This window comes from Caloenas nicobarica, chromosome Z, assembly GCF_036013445.1.
Source record: "Caloenas nicobarica isolate bCalNic1 chromosome Z, bCalNic1.hap1, whole genome shotgun sequence".
NCBI lineage: Eukaryota > Metazoa > Chordata > Aves > Columbiformes > Columbidae > Caloenas > Caloenas nicobarica.
The window spans coordinates 66,685,571-66,705,124 of record NC_088284.1 but is presented as its reverse complement, the minus strand read 5'-3'; the positions used below and the strand labels follow the sequence as shown (position 1 = coordinate 66,705,124).

At 40.7% G+C, this 19,554-nt stretch overlaps 1 protein-coding gene across 3 annotated transcripts in view; it reads right to left on the bottom strand.

The window, feature by feature from the left end:
- ADAMTSL1 (ADAMTS like 1) overlaps positions 1-19,554 on the bottom strand; it is a 444,801-nt gene that overhangs the window by 34,536 nt on the left and 390,711 nt on the right. For all 3 annotated transcript variants that reach the window (XM_065655435.1, XM_065655436.1, XM_065655437.1), the window contains 5 exons: positions 16,860-17,039; positions 14,746-14,899; positions 12,266-13,406; positions 6,504-6,631; positions 2,892-3,020 (listed from right to left, as the gene is read on the bottom strand). In XM_065655435.1, the coding sequence (XP_065511507.1) occupies positions 2,892-3,020; positions 6,504-6,631; positions 12,266-13,406; positions 14,746-14,899; positions 16,860-17,039 (1,732 nt within the window). The remainder of the gene's footprint in view (positions 1-2,891; positions 3,021-6,503; positions 6,632-12,265; positions 13,407-14,745; positions 14,900-16,859; positions 17,040-19,554) is intronic.

Genomic DNA, 19,554 nt, shown 5'->3' with positions numbered 1-19,554 from the left:
CGTAACTGAGCCTTACACTTAATATTTCTCTTACAAATATTTATTCTGCTGTCTTGCTCACTCTTAGTAAAGATGTGTCCTTATATGAGCCAGAACATCAAGATCCAATACATGCATGGTCCTTTACTACACACTGTACAGTACAGTGGTAGCAACAGAGTTTATACTGCTGAGATTAACAGGCACAAAATTCTGATCTGGAACAAATCTCGGTTGCTGTGCTGGCTCAGGACATCTTGAAATTACTAGAGGGAAAGTACTAGAAGGAAAAAGACTACAGCTTTACAAAGCTGTGTGAACAGTTTTTTCATCTACGTAAGTCTCCACATAATTTCTATATATTAGTTTGCTTTCTAATTATGTTCACTTCCTTCTCACGCTCTATTTTTTATTATCATATGCTATTGCATTAACCATTGCACATTAACTTACTATGATTTGATGGCCATTTCATTGTTTATGCCTGCTGGAGAACTTCTAAAGTTCATCTATTCTGAAGAAGTCACTAGAATATGACACGTTTGGTGACTGAAGCAATTGTGCATGTTTATCTTCCTGGACCTGATCATTCTAGGTAGAACGATCAAAAATATATTAAAAGGTTGGATAATCCCAACCTTGATGCTAAAACAAAACAAAAAAAAGTGCTTACAGGAGAAGGAAAATTATAAAATTATAAAATTATACTTATTGTCATGTTCTTCAACAGGTTTTATGAGACGGTATTTGTCCAGGCATAGGTGAGAGAGCTGATAGAAATCACTCTGTTCCTGGATGTCTTCCCATATGTAGCTTCTTTAAATGGCTGTTGAATTATTAACACTATTTATATGAAAATAGGATTCTAGAGCCTATAAAATATTTCTATTCTCATTGCTCACTTCTTATTCCCTGTGTAACATCACAGCTTGTGGCTTATGACTTATCATAATTTCAACAGTATTAATCGCTGGTGTCAAACATAGCTGACGTTTTATGTGGAGGCAGTAACAGAACATAAACTTCCACGAAGAAAATTATGATTTAGGCAAATTTCTTCTGTATCACGAAGAAATTCATTATACAGTAATGCTACCAGATAGCAAAAAGCCTTCTGAGAAAGCAGACAGCGATTCTGTTGTGACACTGCTAAAATTTTGCATTGTGGACATATATTCTCACAGTAGGTAGGCTTCATAAAATTGCTAGGGATGATTTCCCTCTTGAAAAAAGCATTGAATCTATGCCTTGACCATGCTGTGCTCCCCTCCTGTTGTTTTCTGATACCATAAGAACTGTGGCAACTTTGGTCAGCCACATCCTGTTCTTCTCATGATGTCTTTATACTGAAGGGAAATGCCTGCACTTCCTAAATCAGCAATCACTGTTTACATCTGTGGGGCCTCCCCATCTGCAGCTGAGAGAACCCAGAGAGAAAAATTCAAAATCATTTATATTCTTACAATAATTAGTCTCTTTCACATATTGTCAGTGCAGGTGGCCATACAGGGGACTGGAGAAGGAGAGTACAGCTTTCATCTCCTGCTTCCTTGAAAGAAACTGGACATCAGTCTGATTGCAAGGGAGTGTCTAGTGTCTCGTGTTGAGGGGGCAACAGAACTAATTAACTCCTTCACGAACTGCCAGGAAAAATAACACTGCATTTTTCTTTAATTAATTCCACCAAGAGTAATTAATAAATTGGGATCCCAGCCTAGTCTTTGCATATCTATTGTGCATGCTTTGCTAAAGGACAGATGACCAAATAGTGAAACTTGAGCCAAATATTCTTTTTACTTAAGAATTTGCATAAGTGTGGCTGGCAGTAGTTGAAGAAAGAAAACCAAAAACCACTAAGTGCTTAAACTGAGCAGGAAGTGTACAGAAAGCAGGACATCTGTATATTTGCAGTGCAGATCCTTACAGAATCACAGAGTCGTTTTGGTTGGAAAAGACCTTTAAGATCGAGTCCGACCACTAACCTAGCACTGTGAAGTCCACCTCTAAACCACATCATTTAGAGTCATCTGAAGTAGCTGCTAGGGAAAAAGAGCTAAAGCAAGGGCCTAAGGGACTTAGTACAAGTCTCCATCACAGATATTTGTGTAACACTCAGCATGGCTCACTTTGTGTTCTATAAGCTCCTCCCTTCCCCTTCGGTTCCCCTTCATATTATGGATGGAAGTGTGATGAATCAAAGGTCTGGCCCTGGATCTTTAGAGATTTCCCAGCCCTCTCTCTTTTCCCCCACATGTGCTCTCCATACTAACACCATTTCCACCAACAGCCATAGGACTCCAACATGCAGTTAAGGGCAAGATTTTCTGGTCACCATCGGAAAGAGGAAAACTGCTATAGTAAGACTGAAGAACATTCAGTCTCTGGCTGGAAAACAGTTCCAGGGAAAACCCTGTTTCAGCAGAATTCCTCTGAATTCCTGCACTCCAAGATGAAAAAAGAAAAATCAGAAAAAGAATGTGCTTACACACCCTTAACTTGGAAAAAACCAGAGTCTGGCAGGAAAAGAAGAACTAACTGGTGTGGACTTTGAAAATCCCATCAATGAGGAAAAAAAGTCCATCCATGCTTTCATATTGTCATCAAACTTCCCCAACAGGTAGAAATGTGAATCAGTTTTATGATATCCACATCATACTATCACATGTATCTCTAACAAAGATTCCTGTCATATTGTCCCAGACCTATTTTCTTTAGCCACTATACTTTTCTAGTTGGCATTGATAAAAGGAGGACTACTTCTTTACTTCCATTAATTTTTAGGACAGTGTTCCTGAGTCCTAGAAAAACCTTGCAGTTTCACCCAGCTGCCCCTGGAGACACCAATATAGGAAAGAACCCCACAGAAATTTATAGCCAAAGGCACCTCCATGGGAGACCAAGTAATTTCTCACCTGCGACCTGGCAGTTAATGGTAACATTTGCTCTCTGGATGGTTTTCACTGTGCTTCCAATATCAACTGTAATGGCAGGTGATTCAGTGTTGATCACAGTGGTTCTTGATGCCTTTATCAGCGGCTTTCCTGTATAAAAGAAGCACCGCAGTTTATCAGACCAAGCACAGCGGACTCACATAGAACAGACGTCGTGGGACACTGTGTTATACTATATACACAGGACAGGTGGATATGGGAAAATGTTGGAATATGAGGCCACCTGTTCTTTATAATATTACAGTGCCACTAAATTCCATGAGAAAAGTTGTACTGGAAAAAGAAAAAGCATACTTAGAGCAGAGGCAGAATAGCATTGAAGCCATATGGACACACATGAGAACCAGTTGAATCAATGAACACCAATACAATTGGAGCTGCAACAAGGTGTTCTCCTGGTACTGCAATAAAAATACCACCCTTTTCCAAAGGCCGAACATAGGAAAAAGAAGCCTGAGGAATGACTACAGGCATATTAATAGTGCAGGAGGTTTACAGCAACATGCAAGCTGTTTCTACACATCGTTCATATGTTCTTTAACTTACAGTGGAAACACTGGGATTGAGAAGACCAGACCATAGCCAGAAAGTTTCTCATAATGGATAGCATAAAATAAGGGACATAAAGAAGTTCCCCTCTGTCAGATAATCTGTTTTGTTTTATCTAAAGTCTGTAGTAACAGTGCTATGTGTTATCATTGTCTACCTCTAGCAAAGACATCTGCTTTGCCTGCAACAAACTTTTCAAATTGTTTTCAGTGTGCTTCCAGCATCGGTGGCAGCAAGCAAGTGGGTCAAGGTGTTCCCTTGCTGTTGTGCATGTCTATGTGGGATATGCTGTGGAGTTACCCACCACTGGAGGCTTCTTCAACTCCTTATGTACGTACACAGTAAAGGCATGCCTACATGACACAGAACAGGTCAGAAATACTGAGGCTTGGCCCTGAGAGTGAAGCAGCAGAGCTGAGCAGAGGTGGGATAAGGCAGGTCCCCTGCCCCAGCCAAAATGTTCTGTAGGCAGGATATGGAAGGAGGGGCGGAAGATGGCAACATTTAGACAGTGTGGGACTTGGTTGTTTTTGAGTCAGTGTTGTATTTTCAAACTCATCTTCATCCAAAAATCTAGAAACACATTTTTTTCCCCTTTAAAATAAATGGTCAGTTACAAAACAGGTTCAGATATCTTCATTTGCCCACAGAAGTGGCAGTTTTAGGCTAATGTCTACCACTGGTTTAATTTGTGCATTAATCTGGAGGTGACCAACGAAGAAAAGACGGAAGCGGGAAAAAGAACTTGGTTTCATTGAGCTCATGGAGCGTCCTGAAAATTTAATTCAGCCCTAACTATAAGTTGCTTCATATAGCTGTATTTCATCTGGAATTTCTCTCATATCAGTTTGCGGTGGGGTTTTTTTGGTATTTTAATTTTTTTTTTTCTCTCAGCGCTTCTAATGCCTAAGAATAGCAAAATGAAATATTACATTTTATTGTTGAAATATCTCCAAAAGTTTTGATGCTTTGTGGCAAAGCCCATAGAAAAGACAAATTCTTCAGCTACCCTTCAGCCTTTTATTTTCCTGATTGGCTTCCACAATCTCATCAAAAGATTAAAAATTTGTTAGCTCTTCAACCCATAAATGACTAGCAAACCATTGAGAAAAATTGAAACATATTCCACTATCTCTTTTTCCATGCATGTGTTAAACTAATCAAAAAATTCTTCAACGAAAAAAGCTTTCGGCCTCATTCCTGATTGCTCTAAAGATGGTCTCGGCTTTCAATTTTTTTTGGAGAAAGTACTTCCATTATGCCAAAAAGGCTGTTGCTTTGTTCCAAAAACTGCTCAGTACCTCATTTTGATATTTATGGCCTCATTTTATAACATGTTCAGCTCTTTGCCTTGGATGCAAGATGGAAATTTATACCAGTTCCTAAGCAGTGTTCAGCTTGAGTCTGGAATGCATGAATGTTAATTCATCTAAAAAGGTTTAACTACAACCTTGATAGTTAATTATAATAAAAAAATCTAATTGCTTTCCTGTGCTACATGTATACCTGATGCTCAGTTTATTTTTCTATAACTTCACACAAAATTGTCTCCACAAATTATGTTGTATACTATGGCTTTTTAAAGTCACTGGAGCAATATGGACAGAATAGCAGTTTTGACTGAATATTGTTTAACCTCATATTCAGCTTCTTGGTGGTGCAACATCAGAGTTTTACTGCGGAGTTATTCCTTATACAACATTATACTGTCTTAGCAGTAGCACCACTGCCCTGCTGCCTGGGATGCACAAAGATATTCTGAATATACAGTAGTGTGAAAAGGATCAGTCTCTTTGTTTTTACCTACATATAATATGTAGCTCTGACACAGATCTTCCTTTTCCACCCTGGTGGATTAAACTGTTCTCCTTCTAAGGGACAGGAACACATCTTTCCAGTTGGTTTACCGATCAGAGTTTCGCTGCTCACCATTGCTGTATTCTTAGATTTTCTTTATGCTTCTCTTACCTGAATTTTTCTCTGTGTTTAGTGTAAAAACCTCAAGGTTATCAACACCTATTCCCTTCTCAAATCATACATGATACACTGGCAGCTGATGGTCACTGTCTGCACACTGAAGGTCTCCAAATGCCTCCACATTGCGGAGCAGTGAAACGGAGACGTCTGAAAAATTGATAAGCTTCCTAGCATTCCTAAGGTGTTTTATTTTGTCTTTTTGATAAATAGAATCTTCTTTCTCTAAGGCTTCTCTGCCTCGTCGTGGTCCTTAGCTGTCTCTTCTATCCCTTCATCTTACTCAACAGCTCCAAATTCACATTTCCTGTTCTGTTCTTCTGCTAGTCCTGATGTGATTGTGAGCCAGCTGATGTTTCCTACCAATGAACCTTGAAGAAGCTGGATTCATGCACTACCTCCCATTTCCGCTGGCTTTTTATTTGGGTGGGTTTTCTTTAGAACTGAAATCTAAACTAACAAAGGATATTTACTCTGCCGTAGAACTCAACCATTACTAGAGAAATATAAACATACAAGTTAATTTTTTGTGAACCTCTATTCACCAGCAATTGAAACAGTGTCAGCCATGCCTGTGGCACAACGAATCAAATACAATACAGGGCTTGATCCTGCAAGGGGCTAGCTCTTCAGCTCTGGTATTTTTTAGGCTTGCCTAACGTATACCTCAGTGAGTCCTTTGATCAGTCTGCTAGACTTGAAGAGGCCAGCAATATGTTTAAAATGAGGCATATGAATTGGGAGGCTTGGATGCACTGCCCATATTGGCTGTGAATAACCAGGATGAGAGCTGTCTTGAGACCACATCAGATGCAGCGTGCGAGAACAAGCATTAATCTCTTGCAGAAATCCACAAATCTCACAAAATGACTGAGAAAGTTGGACTCAGATTCTTCCAGAGTTCGTACTCTGTGTTATCACCGGTGTACCTCTGTTGACCCACCTTGCTCACCGAGCTTCCACAGCCATCTGTTCTCCTCCAAACAATTTCTGTTCAGAATCACACAAGGGGCAGGGACTATTCTGCAACTGCAGGGAGTGAACTGTTACCTGCTAGAGTGACAGCAATGGAGACAGAGTCGAATCCCAGGGCATTGGATGCATTGCAAGCATAGAAACCCACATCAGCTTCCACGGGTGCTAGAATTTGCAAGGAGTCATCAGGCTGAAGTAGCATCCTGGAGTAAAAAGCAGAAAGACAGATGTAATGGTCTCTTACTTCATCTAAACTTGAATACATTTACTGGAACTTTTTCAGGCTTTGGTAATTTTTTTACAGTTCAGGCCTTGAGGTTGTATTTAAAATTCTATTATGAAATTTAAAGTCTTCTATTGAGACTACAAGGTGTGATTACTTAAATTAAACTTTAATCTCACTCCCAGTTCTTTTGCTTCTGATTATGTGTATTAGAGAAAGATTACTGAATACTTAGGACATCTGCCCCTGGTTTGTGAAACTTCCTCTTCTGGTGTGTCACTTCTGTACGATGCTGAATGAATTGCCTAGCCTCTGTTATGCAAAGTAGGAGTAGCAATAGTAAAGAACAAGCTAAATTATTGCAAGGGAAAAATGAAACCTGCTGAAGCTAAGCACAAAGAAGTGAACAGCAGACTCGGTGTCAAAACCTGAAATAGGCTTCAGATTCTTTGATTGCTGGGCATTTTGTATGAACTCAGCAGTCTTTGTTGCTCTGCTAATAGTCAGTGAAGGCAGAGAGGAATACTCAGCTCCTTCTCGCGTCGAACCAACTTTCTTTCCTCTCTTTCCCCTGGCAGCAAGAGGAGCCTACTGTGATCTCAGTGTACTTCCCATGGTTAGATGGGATGAACACGGCTTTAGACCTCTTATGTACTACTTCTTTTCACAAACAGCCTGGTTTTGCAGTGGTATAACTCCATCACTTCCTGACGTATACCTGTTAAAGCAAGAATTCAGTCCACGGGCTCCTGTACCTTATGCACCCTTGTTTTCAGCACAGTGTATTTCATGATTATTGTTCCTTTTTCTTAAGTTTTGGCTGAAACTGTTGATAAAACCTAATGATAAATTACTTTTCTCATCAGCAACTTTCAGAAGCTGCTGTACGTAAACTCTTAGATGAGGTTGTGATTGACAATGACAAGGGTGAAAGTGGGGGAGCAACACGCCTGTAAACACACATGCAATAAAAGTCTGCTTGCTGGTCCTGGAATTAGTGAGTTTCTTTCTATTTCCACCTCCCTAATGAAAACTGTTGTCTCATGGACTAAAAAGCAGCAGATACTTGATCTTGCACACCACTATGGGTGGTAAATCTCTAAAACAAATCAGATTAGGGACACCCATCAAAATCTATTATAGGAAAAAATCCAGAGTTAAAATTCTTTTTGACTCTTTTTTGTGTAATAATAACTATGATTATTAATAAACGGAAACAGCTGCCTTTTGTCAACCAAGATTTGCAAGTGTCTAGAAAAACTCACATTTGCTAGACAAACATTAATAATTTTTAAATTTAATCTTTTCTTGCGCAGCTAAAAAACCCCAGTGGTTGAAAGAATCCTCTCCCCATTTCTGCTCTTAAGGATCTTTTCTTTCTTACCCCTTAGTCATAAACAGGGTAGCCTTCTAGTTAGCCACTGCTAACAGTGCTGGCAACTAACAAGTTTCTTTACTTACAAAAATAGTGTTGGCATGTATCAGTATCTCGCATGTGAATTTTTTAGTTTAACACTGACTGGTTCTATCTCTGCATGGAATTCATTAGAGCTCCAGAATTTGTCCCAAATTATACTAGCATGTAACAGTTAAACTTGTGTTGTGTTCTACTTGCATATGTGCAAATATAGCAGGTAGGCTGACCAGCCAGTCCTACATCTAATACACACAATGCCTTAAAATAATTTTTTAGAAATGTTTCTGTCACCGTCAGGTTGAGGTAAGAACTTGCTTAATATTGCACCTTGTAAAACACAAGGGATCATAATTTGTTTGTTGTTAATCAGCTCTGTTTATGTAAATCTCTGTCAGTTCAAGTCACCTCAAGATCCAGCACAAATATTTTTAGAAAGAGGCCAGGTAGGTATCTGCCTTTATCTTCCTTTAAAAAAAAAAACAACACCAAAACCAAACCAACTTCAGCGCAGCTCCATCTTCCTATCTTTTTGACCCAAGTTTTAAAGTCCTTCTCTACAAACAAAGCTGACGTCCTCTTCTTTTCAATAATTCTTTCTGTTATTTGTGTGTCACAATTTGGCACAGCTGCTTTTCGTGAAAGCAGATCTTTTACTAACCCTCTTTGTATAGAATGATTTTGGCTGCGTTCCCTATTTGCTCATAGATTGCTATTTTTATTGGGTTTTGAGTTGCTTGTCACTGGTGAAAAAAATACCAGCCGTAGCAATTCTTTCTGTCAGCAGCACGTCTTCAGAATCTCGTTTATGGACTTAATACAGTTTAATATTTAATTAGTCTCATCTCAGTTGCTCTACATTGCATTATCTCCAAGACAAAAATTTATTTTAGAGGACCTATATCAGTAACTAATTCAGATGGCACCTTGCAAACACCTAACTCTGTATCACCTACTGTTTACATTCTGCTTCATGTCTATTTATAAAATACATTTCCGTTTTAGAAAAGTTCGATTATTAAGTACTGACAGGTTCTGAGTGATGGAAATTACAGTATACTTGGAAGACTTACTAAACAATGCACAAATCCCTCCAAGATTTTTCACTTTAAAATGGATTCCTAAGGAAGTTAATCTGAATTTTCTTTGGAACAAAACATTTTCCACCATTTACAGAAGTCTCCAGACGTTGTTATAGATACTGGGAGTCTCTGAAACTTCACTCAGAACCCATGCTGGAGTTGACCTGATACTTTAACCTTAGGAGGGAGTATGGACACTCATGCTAAATTTGCACTCAGGCTGAATATGCAGACTCAAGTCAAGAATCTTTTACTGGAACAATACAGATATTTTCACCTGCTGCATCTTTTTGGTTTATATGTTTTCATTCTACTGGGTGACTGAAAATAATTTTGGGGGCCTGTGTTACATATTTTTGTGACAGTATGTAGATTAAAACTAAATAAATAATTTTTTTGTAGTGAAGCTATGCAGTAGGAGTTGTAAATACATTTAGGTGGATGGTGAACCGAGGCAATGGGAACAGAACCACATCACTGGTCCAGACAAAATCCATGGCCACAATGCATGAAAGTGAGTGCCTTTATCTCAATATTTGGTAACACACAATAGACATAGCTATCAACCTACTTAAAACCAGCAGCCTACACTCTAAAAATCACTATACAAACCACAAACAACTGAAATCTCAGTGTACTCAGTAGGACATCAGTTGAGGGACCTCAGCTCGACTCTCTGACCTTCCTCACCGAAAGTGTCTCTCTTTGATACTGGTACAGGAAGGCTCATCTACATTAATTTTCTTATTCCTATTAAGAGAGAGATGGGCTGGAAAACTGGTTTCTCTTCTCCATTCAGTGTGAAGAAGACAAGCTGCAGAGCTGACAGCTCCAGTCTACCAAACATCACCACATGCAGATGGCCTTGCAGTTTACAGCAGTACGCTGTGAGACTGCTTAAACTGCAGCTTTCATTTACACGCTGATTGGCAGCCAGCAGGAGCATTCTCAGCCAAAACGAGAATACTGCTGTTAAGAACCCAGCAAAATAACCACAACCCAATTTTTATATGCACCATAACTTCTAAACTTCCATTAACTCCAAAGTTACAGATGCTGAGTTTCTCTGAAGCCCAGAGCACTGATCATTTCCTCCCCCACCCACCAACCCAGAGGAACCATGAATGATGAGTGCAGAACGAAGTTCACAAAGGGGAAATTGCCTCAATCATTAAAGAAGAGGTGTCAATGAATAACATTAGTAACCGGCAAATAAGCTGTACTTCCCTGAGTCTTTCCAATAGACATTTTGAGCACACTCAGTTGCCTGATAGTTCAGAAAGACAACATGGCATTGAATGTTATTTCAGCCAAACTGAATGGAAAGAAAAAAAAAAAAGGTCGAAAAGCATTCTAAAATTAAAGCAAAACAAACCTAAAATGTCAGCTATCATAAGACTGTTTCATTGTCAGCTGAATGAATCTGCCTGTTGCTACACCATGGCTAGTGTGTGAGATAAACTTGTAATTTTCTCTTGAGTGTAGTGTCCAGCATTAACCACACATGGACTTCACGTAACCTCCCTCCCCTTTCAAGCATACCACAGAAATCACGGTCATTTCAAGTAAAGGAAAAAAGATCCCTTAATGGCACAATTCCAACAGGATGTAATCACTGGCAAGGAAAATTTGTATATGAAACTTTTGGGGGGCAATGAAGATACTTTCACAGGAATATGGCCAAATAGACACTATAGGCCCAAGTCTTGATTAAGACTGCATCTGATTTCCACAAGAGATGCATTCTTGTTCTTAGTGTCCCCTCCCCCTGCAAAAGATATCATTTTTTTGTGAAACCTGATACACTTACTAGCCTTCACACACAGAAGCAGAGACAAGAACCATGAAACTCAGTTAGAGAAAACAAGGATTTTGGAGTGATTCAGTTGCCAAAGTGAGAAAGGAGCTAATAAACCAGTTGTATAACTATGCAGAAGGAACAATTGTACCGAAATCAATATTCCACTGGAAGATCCACAGGCACCACACTGCAAATGAATTTTTGCCTTGACTCCACCTTTTCGCATTTCCCAAGCCAACCTTATGACTAAATTCAGATGTCTTAACTGAGGTCAGTATCTTGTGTGGAAAGAGCCACTTAGCAGATCCCTGGGCTGTTTGTTACACCATGTTGGTTAATGTAACTGCTTCTTACACTCTCTGCCTATCCTTGTACCACTTTCTTGCAGAACAGAACAAAAGCATAAAATCGCAAGTATACACAAGAAAAATGTATGTTATCAACACAGCTAAGCCTATAACTAGAACTGAAAATAGTTTATTCTTGTGTGCTCTTGCACACAAACAAATGACATGCAGTGACCTGCATGCCACCTGAAGGCCATCTGAAGGAGAAAAAAGCATCATGTCTGTGGGGCACTGATAAAAGCATTTTGTTACTCAAGTTCCCAGGCCACTTGGGGCCAGCACACTGGGAGTTCGAAGAGACAAGGGTGCACCAATTCACATCAGAAGAGTAATGCTTAGAGATTAGTGCGTTGAGCTGACAGATTGGCTGCAAATAACCATGAAGTATGTTTTCACAGCTTCTAGACTCTGTCAGAACATACACAGGGAATGGTGACTGTAATGCCCCTTGAGTTTTGCCCTGGGCAGTTCTGCACACATGGAGAAGGCAGAAGCCTCACTTCCTCTGTCTTCTGCTACCACAACCATGTTAGACAGACCCTGCTGGAGCACTGTGAGAAATGCAATTCATATTTCCAACAGAGGATAATAATAATACTAGTAATAAACAATCTTGTAGCAGAAACCTCCACCTTGGCATGGGAAAATACACAAAGGCTCCCAGCCTCCAGACATGGAGTGCTTTGTTAACTGCATTTGGCACTTATCTACTTTAGCACTTTACAAACTCTTCTTTTTACTTACTGAAACAGAAGCAAAGCTCCTGTTTGTCACACAGACTGACCCAAAATCCAGACCTTGCTGAAGAGTTACAGTACCCTGTTTACCACTTCACATGTGCTAGTCCTTTTTTCTGCTCTGAAATCAAACTACAGCATATACCGTTTTTGGGACTGACAGGCAGTAAAACGTGGAAACTGAAGTGTCAAAATACCAATTATTTTCTTAAAAATTAAATAATATGTTTTACCTATCACTGTATTTCACTTCCTCTCCATTCTTAGCCCAGCTGATGGTGGGCTTTGGGTTTCCCACTGCTTCACAGTGAAGCAGCACACTCAGTGTGCCACTGGCTAGGACCACCGTCTGTCCCAGGTGGGTAACAACCTCTGAAGCAGAAAGCTGTTGTGCTGCTGAAATCTTTCGGAGGATGGCAGGCTTTTGATGAGGTCTGTGAAAGCCATTTGCCAGATCTACAGAGCTGGGAAGAAATGTTTCAGCAGATGATGTCCTCAAGGAGCTGGTAAATCCAGAAACATGCCTGTTGAGAGGGTACTCCACTGAGGCTGAATCTATTCTTCGCCTTGATGTTTTGAGGACAGATTCCTGGTGCTCCAAGTGGCTCTTGAAAACCTCATGAGCCAGCTGCACAACAAGCTGCTCAGTGTAGACATCCTTAAGCTCCTCAGGCTGTTGAGACAAATTCCTTATGATATCATCCAAGCGTTTCTGCTCTGTGACCATAGTAAATGGCAGGCTATACTCCCGGCTCTGGTCCTCCTCTGAGGATGCGTTTCTTTCCATCGACTCCTGGGCTTCCCAGAACTCCAGATTTTCCCCTGGCCAGCCCCTGTGCTGTAGCAGCCTTGAGACAATATCGTCATACCAGCTGCTGGGGTCGGCAAGGTGCCCTCGCTTTTCAGCCTTGCTCCCATTGAAGAGAATCCCATTGATATGTTTCTCCTGTGTTCGCAAGGCTTCATTTGTGCTGGCCTTTCTCCTGGCCTCCTCCTCCCTGATACCAGTTGGCTGCCCAGCAATGATCTTCTTGTTGCTTCCAATTAGTTTAATTACAAAATGCTCCTGGGATGGTCCTGCTGTGCAGGTGTATGTACCCGTGTCCGAAGGCTTCAAACGATGGATTTTCATGTACCCGTAGGGTGCAATGGTGATGTGAGCTGAGCTGATTAGCCTCTTGTCATTCTTCTCCCAAGTGATCATTGATTTCCGGAACCTCCTTGTGGGGCATCGGAGAATAATGGAGGTTTTGGGCAGCAAGTAGGCATACCCGCCCACAATAAAGTGTAGCTTCTTCTGCTTCCTTGTCTGGATGTAAACTTTCCTTACGGCCATAATATGGGGGCTTTGCTTATGAGCTGGCCTGTTGTGCCCTGAAATGTCATTAATACTGTTAGTATGTGATACCATTAAACAAAACAAGCAGTTTACTGTGGTGCTGGCAGCCTTCAACCCATTACACAGTAATGGGAGAAACTGGCCACCAGCTGCTGAACATTAAGTTGGAGCAATCAAAATAAGAGGAATAAGAAGACATCCTTTAGGAATGCAAAAGTAGTCCTGCCCAGGGAACATGCAGAAACCAAACAGCCAGGGACAAAAGCTTTATGGGAGGGAGAAAAAATGAAGGGAAATGTAGTTATTGTTGTTTAAGTATTTAAATGAAGATTGTTGCTTAATAAATACATTGAAAAGACAAGTGTTTACCACCCATGACCTCAAAGGCAACATGATCTTGCAGCTCACAGCTTAAGGAAGAGTGAAAGTGCTACTGCCTCAGAAAATGAAGTTGAACAGAACAAAACTGTCTGGATTAGACTTAAGAACATGGTAAATACTACTCAGGTACACTAGTTCAGCGTGTACTTCCAGTTTCCAGATCCCCGTAACAGAGATCTTTGTTATGAAGCACTAAATAAAGAAGCATATGTATATTATTAGTAAATACCATGCAACATTTCATCCCAGCTTTGGTTCTGAATGTCATATCTTCTTTTCTCCCTGGCATACCCAACATTTAGCAGTTTCAGAGCTCACAGTCAGCTTTAACATGAAGCTACACTGACTTTCGAACTTTTGCACATTCAGTTGGCTTACTGCAAGCCAGGGAAGGGCATACAGGGAGACTACCGCTCTTGTGAAGGGCAACAAGGAACGCGTGAATTACCAACATAAAATACATCTACCTCGTGTTGCATGGTTCATTAAAAATCCCAGGTCACAGAGGGTTCTGAGTGACACACTGAAATAATATGTTTTTAAATGATCTTCAATGAAATGCTTTACCGACTGTTTTCTTTGCAGCTGTTCTAGCAGAGAGTTTATTTGAAGCTGCCCTCAGGCTGCTGTGCTGTATCTCTGAGCCTCTACATTCCAGCTGTGAAATTTAGATCTTGATTTGGGTCAGAATTTTGAGCCAGTTCTTCCAGAAACTAGTAGCTCTCTTCCAGAAACTAGTAGCTCCCTTCCAGCACATTGGCTCAGGCCCAGCTCCAACAATAAAATTTATAGCTCTCATCCACTGACTTTCCTTATTGCTAAACAAAGCATACTTGTTCATAGAGAGAAAAGCTCAGCAGCAGCAGCCACTCTGCAAGAGTGAGTAACACTAGCGCAAGAGAAGGTTATGCAGTAGACGACAGCATGGATTTCTTAATGATGAACATCCAAGCTCCCTTTCCCCAGACACTCCCAAGCATCTTTTCCACTTACTTGCACAGGTGCCTAGTGCACAGGGCTTGATCAAGGATGAGAATGGCAAAGGTGGGCACAGTGAGGAATTGATGATGACAGAATCCCCAGTTTTCAGCATCTTTCTACAAATGGCATTTCGACTCTGGGTGCCCTCTCCACAGCTCACTGAACACTAGGAACAGGAGAAACATTAGGAACAAGCTGTATCGAAAGCAAAAGGGTGCTCCTTGTAGCACCCTCCCACTTACCTCCATACCCACATTACTTACTCATACCACAGTACAGATCAGTTACACATTTCAAAATACCACAGTGGAATAAAGCAGAGCAGCAGCTGGACATTCGGTTATAAACAGCGCAGGCACAGCAGGGAGATGAAATATATTCTGTCCTTTGAGGCTTCAAATCTTTCCACACTACCTCTAGCATCTCTTTCTTTCAGATTAGGCCTCTTGTTTTAGTGGTACTGGGCTACAGTACAAAGGCTGTGTTTGCACTTTGTTTCTGTGTGTCTGTGTCTGCTGGCAGGAAAAACTCAAGCTCATGTCTAAGAGCAGACCACATTGAGTTGCCCTTCACAGATAGATCCTGTTGTCCTAAATATGGCCTAAACTTCACCTTTGAGCTTTACTGTTGCAGATCTATTAGAAATAATAAATGAATGTTTCAAATACCAATGAATTACCTCAGCCTGGTAGTTCCCACACGTGGCTTACACAAAAGAGTTCACATCCTCTAAGACCAGACTGTGATGCTTGATGCACAAGTGGGCATTGTTTGACGTAATTCAGCATGATTATTTTATTTCATATTTATGCATACAGCATCACACACAGTGAGAATACAGGCAGTGCCATTGCACTGGGACCCAGGCAGCAGTCTGTAAAAGTGCTGGAAAGTGGGTTGAGTGCTGTAAAGTTGGTAGCACAAAGATAAATGTGTACTTCTGTTATATGTGGATGCACACATATGGTAATGGGAACTGGTGATGAAGTGAGGGGGACAAAACACACTAAAGGTAAGAAGAGCAAAAACATGGCAGCCTTCAAGTAAAATGGGGAGAAGAGAGTGAAATCAGATTTGATTTTAATAAGTGCCAATAGGCAGAAATGTGGAGTTGTACAGATGTCAACATAAACCACGTAGCAATTTCTTGTGAAAGAGGACAGATAGGGAGTAGAATTACCACCTTCCCTGCTAGAATGGCTAAATGTCTCTGGCAGCAGACTTCACGAGAACATCCACTTATTTGAGTAAAATGACAAGATAGATCAACATATGAAGGGTGCAGGTGGGACAGCTGTGTGAGGTGACCAGTGTTTCTTTCACAATTAAGAGAATTTCCACCTCCTTCCATGAAAGGGAACTGGGATAATGGTGGCAGAGATTGCAATATGGAGAATGATTTTCATGCTTACTGGCATTAAATGATTGAATTATGTTTTCAGTTATACTTTCATAAATATAAATGGGTTTTTTCTTCCTAAGCCATTTGGGGCCAGAAAGGGAGCCTGGGAACTGCAAGACACTTCAGTAGAGTGAGTTTGTTTTGCCATCCTTAAGTTGAAGGAAGGAAGTAGCTACCTAACATTGCACAAGCAGTGTCTTAGAATGAAAGAGGCTTGGTGTCTGTAAGGATATGCCCACAGCAGACTGCAGGAATCCTTCTCTTCTCTTCTCTTCTCTTCTCTTCTCTTCTCTGTGTCATAGAGAAAGGTTGGAGTGGCCCCAGGAGCAAAAGGCTGTTGGAATCAGAACAGCCAGGCTTTGGGAAGAAAAAGCATTTAGCCTGAGGGAGTAAAGATTACTCTTTCTGATGCCTTGGATGAACATAAGCATAGACATGGACAGAGGCAGGGATTTATTGTTTTGAGCATGACTTGTGTTTATGCCAGAAAGGAGGTCTTAATCATTTGGCTGGATGGGTAAACCACATCTGTGGAGACAATCTCCGCAGAGGAACATTGGGCTAGTGATCACACCCCCTACTAGGATGATAAGGACAGATTACAGGACAAAACTGGGCATAACATGCTTTGGGCAGTCTGAAGTCATTTGGCTCCTTCACCCCAAGTGACCAAGGAATTTCATCATCAAGAACAGCACAACACTCATGCATACAAATAGCATACCTGTGTCCAGTCAGAGAGAAGCCATTCATTGGGACAGTCTTCAGTTTTGCAGGCTTGTTGGGTAACTGGCCTTGGCATGGAGCAGAAGGTTTCTGGCAACTCTAACAAGCTTCCATCTGCCAGGCGCTGCTTGCAAGGTATATCTCGCTTCTGGACACCACTGCCACATGTCTGTGAACACTGTGGGAGATGAGAGTCAGCCACCTTATCTCACACTTGCACCATGGCAACTTGCAGCAAAAATTACTTGTGAAATTGGGTAGAAAGCAACGCTCAGTTTTGGCCAAATAGAAAAAATAATATGTATATAAATCTCAGAGACATCAAAGCAGACTTCTTTTAAAAATGTCAAAAATATTTTGGAAAGTGGAAGCAGCTTATTTTGCTAATGTTTAGGAAAACTGCTTTGGTATTTCTGAACTGTTGAGTTTTCAGGCATTTGTAGAAAAGACATGGAAACAATGGGTCAGAATTACAGTATGGAGATGGAAAAGCTGTCCTTTCCTGTAACCACCAACTGTAAAAAGAGACACTTGCACATGATGTGGAGGATCTACATCCTGATGTCTCTGCCTGAGCTCTGACTGTGCTACTGACAGTGTCAAAGAGAGTGGAAAAGTCTTGACCAGCAGTAGGTGATTAAAGGCCTGCATTTCCAGGATTTAATTGTACACATTAGATAACGGTAGCTGTGAACTAAATAGTTAGCTTGAACTAAATATTCAAATTTAGCTTGTTAAAAAAAGGTTTGCATTAGCAAGAAAAACAAAAGGAAATTTGAGAATGTCATAAATTTTTCCCGAGTTTATTACTTTGCTTTTCCTTCCCTTTGTAATTTTCTCATTTCTCGTTTCTGACCTGCATGAGGTCTATTGCTAGTGCAGCTCAAAACTTAACTGTCCAGCACCAAATTCCTGACCTTGAAGACTTCTTGCATTATGGTACTTCTCTGACTTTTAACTCATGAAAGCTGTATATCAGCTGCAATCTGCTGTTAGCCTCAGTAATTGGTTTATAAGGTCAATATAATAAACCATTAAATATCCATGGAGCCCTTTCATATTTATGGCTGTCACCATGGAAGTGTGTACTCTTTCCAAAAGGTAAGGAGAAAAGTTTATTTAAGTCAAAGTAAATTGGAATGATTAACGTCATCTAGAGAATCCACCTACCCAAGCAGGGCAGGAAATTTTGAACAAGCAGGTTTAATAGATCTCCTTTTCTTTTTTGTAAACTTGGCTGCTCAGCCCTTTTTCCTGATGATTTTTTTCCTGAGGCTGGTAACAAGCTCCCAGTTCTGTGCAGTCCAGCCAGCTCAACTCCTTTCCTCCCTTCTCCTAGCAAAGAAGAAGGTGGAATTTGCACTATACTGACATGACCAGGAGTTGCTTATATCAACATGGGAATTATGCCTGAGAAGCAGAAAACCATATGAAGAAGTATTAAAAGTTATAGCCAACCAGTTATAAAGGCACTGTTTTAGAAAATCTTGCAGTCGTGAAAGGTCCTTCTCCCTTAGATAGAGCTGCATAAACTTTCATGCTATACTGATTGTAGGATATACATTTTCCTTGAAAGGCAGAAAGGAAGTGCAGAAAGACAAATTTATATTCAGTTTGGTTTGCTCCCTAATGAATAAAACTAGCTTTTGTTCTACTTACTTAGAAAGTTACAAAGCCCAAAGGCTTCCAGAAAGTTAAGCAATACTTTAGTTTTCAACAAAAGAAAACATTTATTAACCTTTCATTTGAGGACAATTCATTCTTGAGGAGAGAGTAAATCAAGAAAAATATGATTAAAAGAATTATTTCAAGATTGCCTAAGGACTGTCATTCTATACCAGAGCCAAAATGGATTAGGTACTGTATGAATACAACAAAAGCATGTTACTTCTGTCACTCACTCAAATCCCGGGAAGTCTCCCTGCCCTTCCAACATGATTGGATAAAAGAGTAAGACAAAGATCTTTACTTGCTTCTTGCCCTTCAGCCATTCACATAGCTTTGTGAAGAATAACTTGCTACTTAACACCAAACTCTATTGCTAAGTGCCAGAGAGAGCCAAATGCAGTAACGAGATTCTTCCTTGTCTGCAGGATTGCTCTTCTAGGACAGTGCTGGATTACTGCACTGGAGCTGTGCCTCTACCTGAATGTCACCTCTGGAGCCTGATTTTTCTCTAGTGGAAGCTTCCAGCCCTCACATTTTCCCAAGAAAGGGGGTGATCAATGACAGCAACATCTGCTTGTATTTACAGGCAATATGGAACAGTAGTTTTTAGGATCCTCGTTTGGACACATCCCATCTGAATAATGTGCTGTGTCTCTGTGCTGTTCAGAAAGGATCTCAGAGCACCACTACAACAGAGAAAGGTATCACAGGGTGGTTTCACTTTGACCACCCAAGTAGGTAGAGCATGACTGTTTGAACTATGTCTCCCGATATTCCTGCTCTCCACAGCTTCTGAGCAGAGCCAAGCTCAATATTCCCTGACATTCCTTTACAGGGCATCTGAGACTTTGCCAGGGTACCATAGTCCAGAGTGGCATCTCCCCACATTGATGCCTGATTACGCTTAGTTCAACAATTAACTTAAGCAAACATGAGGCGAGGCTGACACCAAAGAAGACAACCTATACATCCAATTCTGCCAGCCAGTCATTTGTGGCTTTGTGCTGCCTTTTCACGCATGCTGG